The 8,397-nt window shown below is 33.2% G+C and overlaps 1 protein-coding gene across 2 annotated transcripts in view; it reads right to left on the minus strand.

The window, feature by feature from the left end:
* LOC109849037 (crossover junction endonuclease MUS81) overlaps positions 1,342 to 8,397 on the minus strand; it is a 17,736-nt gene continuing 10,680 nt past the window's right edge. Inside the window, exons 12-15 of one of the 2 annotated variants that reach the window (XM_020418802.1) lie at positions 8,032 to 8,111; positions 2,369 to 2,606; positions 2,154 to 2,240; positions 1,342 to 1,724 (exon numbers count right to left, since the gene is read on the minus strand). In XM_020418802.1, the coding sequence (XP_020274391.1) occupies positions 1,623 to 1,724; positions 2,154 to 2,240; positions 2,369 to 2,606; positions 8,032 to 8,111 (507 nt within the window). In that variant the 3' untranslated portion in view covers positions 1,342 to 1,622. Of the gene's footprint in view, positions 1,725 to 2,153; positions 2,241 to 2,368; positions 2,612 to 8,031; positions 8,112 to 8,397 lie in introns of those variants that run through there. The other variant, XM_020418803.1, reaches the window with a different exon arrangement.

An 8,397-nucleotide genomic window follows, 5' to 3' on the forward strand; every position in this document is an offset into this window, starting at 1 on the left:
TCAATCATTTCAACTATCCTCTTGGTACATCATGATAAAGAGAGAGAGAAAAATAATAAAATAATTCTCATCATATTTTAATAAAAAAAGAAAGAGAGAGAGGGGATTCATAACCTTAACAACAAACCCTTAACCTTAACAACCAACCCGTAACCTTAACAATCAACCCGTAACTTTAACAACCTCCCAATACAAACAACCAAAATAATAAAAACGAAAATAATAAAATAATCCTCATCAATCATTTCAACTATCCTCTTGGTACATCATGATAAAGAGAGAGAGAAAACAAAAATAATAAAATAATCTCCATCATATTTTAATAAAAAAAGAAAGAGAGAGAGGGGATTCATAACCTTAACAACAAACCCTTAACCTTAACAACCAACCCGTAACCTTAACAATCAACCCGTAACTTTAACAACCTCCCAATACAAACAACCAAAATAATAAAAAACGAAAATAATAAAATAATCTTTATCAATCATTTCAACTATCCTCTTGGTACATCATGATAAAGAGAGAGAGAAAAGAAAAATAATAAAATAATTCCCATCATATTTTAATAAAAAGAGAGAGAGAGAGAGAGAGAGAGAGAGGATTCATAACCTTAACAACAAACCCTTAACCTTAACAACCAACCCGTAACCTTAACAATCAACCCGTAACTTTAACAACCTCCTAATACAAACAACGAAAATAATAAAAAACGAAAATAATAAAATAATCCTCATCAATCATTTCAACTATCCTCTTGGTACATCATGATAAAGAGAGAGAGAGAGAGAGAGAGAGAGAGAAATAATAAAATAATCCTCATCATATTTTAATAAAAAAAGAAAGAGAGAGAGAATGGTATTATGGTCTTCACATGTTTTAATGTCTTGGGTTTTGTGTTTTGGGGGCTCAGAGAACAAAATCTTTATTTTTAGGGGTAAAACACCCATTGACCAAGTCTTGGGGGTGGGAAGCACGTTCACTTGGCTTTTGGGGGCTGGAAGCATTTTCCCCAAAATAAAAAGGAAAACAAAGGAGAATCAGTGTACCGTAACAGCTAAAAAAGAGAGAGAATACTCCATCAACCGGCCCGTAAAATAAAATGTGCACTAAAAGGATGACATTTCTTGGATCAATACACAAATCCTAAAGTCTCAATGATCAAACAGTTGCTACTTAATAGTCATACATTTTAAATTTATGGAACAGATCTACTGAATATTTTCTCTGAAACTAATCAGTGTGTTCTTTAACTATTTGTTCCTTTTCTACTATTTTTCCTTCAAACTTATCTCCTGATTAAGTGAAACTCAATAACTTATAAGCATATTATTGAGGGGGAAACATGGTAAATTATAATTATCCATATCACAATGTATCCTGATAAAACACTGACCATCCCGTTTTACAAAGCAAAAGCAGATAATTGTGTGAACTAATACATAACCATTTACATTCATAACAGGAAAACCAGAACGTATTAATTGGAAAAGGCTACGTAATACATTTTGCTAGAAATAATGGCATATACACAACATTTTACAATATAACAGCAGTCATTGAGACAATGACATGCTTGGATTCCAGAGTAAAGAAGATCTACAAATTCAAAATCAGAAGATTTATCAGCAGCCCCAAACCAGCTTGTAGATGTTCTTGCTAGCACCCCAACTTATAACTTCACATTGATTTTTCAGCATATCCTCCTGGGCGCGAATGTCACCCTCCTTCAATAAGCAGAAATGTTTTCAGAAAAAGTTTTATTTAAGGGTGTGTTTTGGTTAAAAATAATTAGCATAACAAAGGCATTTATATGTAATTCTGACTCATGGTGTTGGATTATCTTTTAAATTTCATCGCAGCAGCCATTGTCCTATTTTAAGTCATTTTGCTTTTACAACAACTGTTTGGAGTTGCAACGACATCTGGGCTAACATGTATTTTGAAATTTGCATGTAGTTGAAACAAAACATAACTCCAACTACTCCTATCAAATGCACCATAAATAAAGATAAAAATGAAAAGGTGGATTCCAATATAGAGGGCCTTAAATTGTCAAAATACTACCAAAGAATAGCTCAAATATGACAAAGCGATAGATGCAAGTTTATTGATGAGCATATCATAAAACGAAGTTTGAATGGTAGGGTACTCACAAGACGAGAGTATGCTCGAGCAAGTGAGAGAAGTGTTGGATACATATCTGTAACAGCAAGGGCAATCTCCTCTGTTACCTGAGGAACCTGATATTTTCAATAGCATGTGAATCATGTTCCCATTGAATCAATAGGCAAAAATAATTTAATAATAGCGACAATACATCAAATGCAAGCAAATAATAGATAAGTTTAAGATGAAACTGTGTTTTCACCTGCATTAGTTGTAGAGCAAATACATCAGTAACAGTCATCTTCTCAAGATCCTGGCACTTCTTAACAAAGTCACTGTAGCTGGGGCAAACCACATTTGTTCTAGTTTTTTCACTGGAAAAATATGTGCTGTAATAGTGAGCTATTGATTTTGTCAGATGACCATATTTTCTCACTGTATCTGCAAAGCCACTAGTCCTTTGGACGTCGAAACCTTCCAATATTTCAGTTGTGAAGCAACTGCACTAAGAATGTATTTATCATTTAGAGAGCTGACCTAAAAAAAGGTGACATAATGCCAATGATGACTGCTCAAGGAAAATAAATCATGCAGGATAAAAGCTCTTTCTGAGATAATACATCCAAAAATGTTCTCAACTTAGTCTTTTACTTATACTCATCTATAAAACAAGAACAACACTATGAAGCACGGACACGCATAACGTGAAGCCGTGTCGTGTCGTGTACGTGTCAGACGCATGTGTTGGACACACGTATCCTATGTATTTTTTAGGATTTGCCTCGTGTCGGCGTGTCGGATGGCCTTGTTGGATCCGTGTCCGTGCTACATAGGAACAACATACTAATCATCAAATCAATTTTTAAAAACATAACCCAGGCGCATGGAGCGCTTCAAGTAATGCTTCATTATCCGTTCTCATAATGTCTCTGCGTGTATACATACATCTTTTCAGAGTAAAATTTCCAGAAGAAATTCAAATCTCTTTCTCATGCATGCATATATATACATATGTATAGCTTTGATGGTTATGACTTGTGAGGTAGCGCCTCATTTTGGTGAGGCCCATCCTACTTGTCACATCATAAGATTTGGACCTCAATTATCCATCTATCCATAAGTTAGAATAATGAAGATAAAAAAACCTCTTATTAACTTAAAGACGAAATTATTAACTTACAATCATACACTCATATAGGCTACAAATATCTCTTTAAGTTGATTATTTCTATTAGATCCTGAGTCAGAGCTGTTTCATTCTCAAACCAGATTGATGGACCTTAGGTGGACAGAATGGATGTCCCATTGTTTCACGAACATATACAAACTACATCAGTCTATATTGTTCAATGTGCGCGTGCGAATATATGGCTATATGCTTGAAAGTTGAAACATAAACACAATTACGGGATATGTATATGGGTACAGACATCATGATACAGCAAATTTGAATCTAGATATGTATTTGGCATGGATGTGACAAACTAATATAGATATAATCTGTACCTACATACATCCGACATATATAAGTATATACATACAGACCCTCACACACAGAGATGTAAACAAACCGCGTGCGCGCACACACACACACTCACTCACGCGCGCAAACAACACACATGCATGCATACATTTACATGTAATGCAGTAATAAGAATACAGTAGGATATGGCAAAATAGGTAAAGCAAGTCATATAATTTAGTTTACTGATACATTATGGATATAACTATAAAATTATAATGGATGTGTTGATCAACAATAGTATCTTATATTGAGAAACCGGATATATTATACAAGTACAATGTATTACAAATACAATTATCGATCCCCATTCATACATTTGATTTTAACTTCTCGACATCAAATTTTCAATGATAATGTCTTTGATACATCTAGGATACACTGCATATTTTGGAATACATCACAGGTGCATCGGAAATGTATCTATCAGTATTGGAGTGTTAAAGCATAGTATATGTTTTCTGATTGGAGTATGTCTCCTTTTTCAAAGTATTGACGCAATGTCGGCCATCTGTCATGAAGCAATGAGTGAAAGAACATTCATGTTTATGTATAAGAAATCTTGCTTAAGATTCCAAACGAAGGCAAAGCTCACCTTAATCATAAACAAAATAATACGAAATTCAAGTGCTAAAGATATATGTGATCATCTTAAGGTAAGACTCCCAACAACTACAAAAACAGGTCATATGCATTGTCTGGACCGTAGGGGTGGAAACTAACAAAATAATTAACAAATAGTTCATGAATTATTGAAGGAACTATTCGGTTACTATCAAATATTCATTTAAAATTTGATCGCTTATAATATGTATTATACACACGTGATGTTATATTTCAACCCACTTACATTATCTACTTAAAATTTTATATACTAATTGTGAGAGACTTAAAAGAGTCTTAAATCAGTTTTCTAACGACATATTCGAATTAAATATATATTCATCACAATGATAAAGGAATTACTTTCAATAATCAATTTAAATACTATTTGAAAATCAAATTCTTTATCAAAATGAATATTGTTTTGAATATTCGTGAATATTCACGAATATTTGCCAAACACCGAGTATTCTAGTTCAAATTCGGAAAACTCTAGAAAACGGATATTCAAATTCATATCCAAATCCAAAAATTTTAAGCAAATATAAATACTTTCCTATTTGATTTGATTCATTTCCAGCCCTATTGTGGGGTATCCTTTATGGATGTTAACTGTTTTTCATAAATCAATGCATGACATGCCCAACTATATCTCGATAAAGCCAATGTGCAATTCCACAAGGAAAAGAAAATGTCCCACATTTGAGAACCTCAACTTCCCCAAACCAAAAACACAATTTTGCTTCACTAGAAACCTGCATGAAACTAAAACAGTCTTGACCTCTAAAAATGTGTACAAATAGGCATCACAAGTAGTTCTATAGTGAAGCAACTACAAAACAATCTGCTATATATGACTAAATTTATGAGGCAAGGATAGTTCTTTATGGCTCTCAAAAAATCTGCTATATATGACAAAGACCATCTGTTGACACTCGCATGCCACGGACACGATGTTGGACACAACTAACCATGTCTGACCTCAAATTATGATGTTTCAGGTTCAAGACACAGGCGCACAAGGTTTATAAAGAAAAATTATATGGTTTAGGTTGTAGAACGGTTATACAATAAGTATAAATCCTTGAAGAGATATTACATTGCCACCTCGTTTTTTAGGGTACTTTTCATAGATGTCGGGAACATAGGACGCCATAGCGAACCGCAAGCCGTGTTCAATCGTCCCCCATTACAATGGACAAGACCCAATTCACCAACTCCGACGACTCCATTCAGAATTCAAACCAGTTAAAACTTTTAAAAAATAGCTCTTATTCAAAAGTATAAACAATAAAAATGTGAGAAATTAAGCAAATAAAAGATGCACAACTTAATTGCAACATGATTCTCAATGTTCTTTTACCACTACTGATATCAACTAGCATATTTCTTAAATTTGACTCTTGCAAGAAACCTCAAATTTCTAGATTTAAAAACCGAACCTAAAATGCACCACTTTCACTGTACAAGCCCAACCCTTCGTCCAGTCGCTCCCGATTCCTAATAAGTGGCATGCTAAGCTCCCATTCTCATCCCGTAAACAAAACGAACTGGTTATCATGCAAATATGGTACTTCCTACTATGATATACTGTGGAACTTGATGAGCTAACCTCATTATTGATCTGGGATTCCAGAGAACTTGCTAAATGCTATTTTTCATCAGTGTCATGTGTGCTTGCGCACCTGCATAGATGTCATTTTGATGTGTATCATTTACGTGTGCGCATGCACGTACGTGTGTCTGAGCGTGTGTGCAGGGGTGTAGAAAGGTTAATGGGTATCATATTTCATATGAGAGGATTCTTTCATATGCAATGATGTGGCTCAATCTCAACCAAGTGTCTACGAGGGTTTCTCTCTCCCCCTTTATTCACCTGGTTGATCGAGCCACATTATTGTACATCGGTGGAAAAGAACCAATTTGAATACTAGGTTATGTGAATTCAAATTTAGTGAATTTGAAATTAAGTCGAATACCAAATTGGTGTTCAAATTCAATTTGTTTAAATAATGATATCTTCGATTACTATTCAGGAATATTTATGTAGCTCAGTTGGTACAATATATGGCTGCCAAACTTGAGTGCATGAGTTCAATTCCTATGATTGACATTGTCTTCTTTTATTTGTTTTTGAGAATTTTTCTCATATACACCCTCGAAATTGTATGATTTTCAAATTGCCCTCCAAATTATTTCTTTCATTTTAATTTTACTCCTTAGGTAAAACTGATATCCAATTGAAATATTCTATTAACTAATAAATATTTTAAATAAATAACAAATTTATCATTTAATAAATTAAATTAACTAAAAATATTAATAAACAAATAGTTGGAGCATGTTTGGCAACTTTGGATTATAATCCATGTGGATTTAGAGTGTTTGGTAAATTTAGTGGATTATAATCTATTTTTAATAGTAGTGTTTGGTAAATGTGTGGATTGTAATCCACTAGTATTGTCAAAATAACCAAAAAGGATATTGGGTTGGTGATGAGGTATTAAATGAAGCCTTGAACTTTATAAAACCATGAGGAGTATTATTATTGTTTACTTGGTTAAACCTCATGGCTTATAATCCACTAAAAAATAAACTAGGGTATGTTCGGCAAATTATAAACCAAAAAAATGGCTTATAAGACACTCTGACCATTTGCTTTTGGATTTACAATCCACTTGGATTATAATCCAACTGTGGATTATAAATCCATATAGGTTAACACATAGTGTTTGGTAGATTTAGTGGATTATAATTCATTTCCAATGGTAAATTGTTTGGCAAATCGGTGCATTATAATTCATATTATTGTCAAAATAACCAAAAAAGGCATGGCTTATAATCCATCAAAAAGGACATGGCTTGGAATTTTTTGAAATGATGAGGGATATATATGTCATTTACTTGGTCAAAATTGTGGCCTACACTACATTGAAAATAAGCTAGGCCACAATAGCTTATTTTCGGATGGATTATAAGCCAAAATAAGCCACTAGCCGAGTATCTCAAAGTGGCTAATAACCACTTTGACCATTTGCCAAACATGCTCATAATAATCAAACGAATCAAATAATCAAAAACTCTATCCGTTTATACACTGAATGCTAAATTTATTAGTTTACTGTTAAATTAACTATTGAATTGACTATAACTGAATACTCAAACAAATAATTAACTAACCTTTTTATTAATAATTTGGTTTGTCTCTGTCCTTAATTGTATATAAGAGAATCCCTCATATGACAAGGATACTCACTAAGAATGATGGGTATACTTGTCGTATTAAAAGATTCTCTCATAGAAAGTGATTCACTAAATCTCAGCCAAGTGAAGAAAGGTAAGAGAAAAGCCCTCATAAGCACACTTGACTGAGATGTAACCACATCATTATATAAGAAAATCATCTCATATGACATATGACACACCCATTAGTCTCACAAGTACAAACATACATACATGTAGATAGATAGATAGATAGATAGATAGATAGAAAACATACAATAATTCTGACCTCATATGCTAATTCTACAAATGTATTGTATACCAAACCCATGTATGTACATGTGTTCATGCCAATGTCCGTGTAACATAGAATATGATGAAATTGATAAAAATCCAAGAATTTAATAAAATATCTGAAAGCCCCCACAAACTGTTATTTAAATACGAGATATATAACATTCTTGCTGAAAGATGCTCTGTGCAACGTTACCTTTATGCAATTATAAGAAGTGGAACAGGAACAAATATGCCAACACTAATACAAAAATAGCAAGAAATACAATAAATTGTCTGATTACGCTGTTTTGATGCTTTCTGCAGCTTCCAACGAATTAGGATCGCCTTCCACGAGATATATCAGCTTTTGCAGCCCACATCTCTATAAATAACAAGTCAGAAATGGTCACATAAGTTAAGAAAGAAAACTTATAATTAAATTTTCCCCCCTAAATTACTACTTCGGCATTACTCAATTTTGTATAATAACAATAAAAAGGAAACTAAAACTCTTATCAATTTACCCTCTTCAAATGCATCGCTCCAATCCTTGCGGTTGATTTGTTTGAAATAGAAAAAAGACAAAACCAAAAGAGATATGTATCCATCATTGGCATATCTTATTCTCTCAGCATATATAGAATGCTACATGCATGGACTCAAGGAAA

Source organism: Asparagus officinalis, chromosome 7 (genome assembly GCF_001876935.1).
Source record: "Asparagus officinalis chromosome 7, Aspof.V1, whole genome shotgun sequence".
Lineage (NCBI taxonomy): Eukaryota > Viridiplantae > Streptophyta > Magnoliopsida > Asparagales > Asparagaceae > Asparagus > Asparagus officinalis.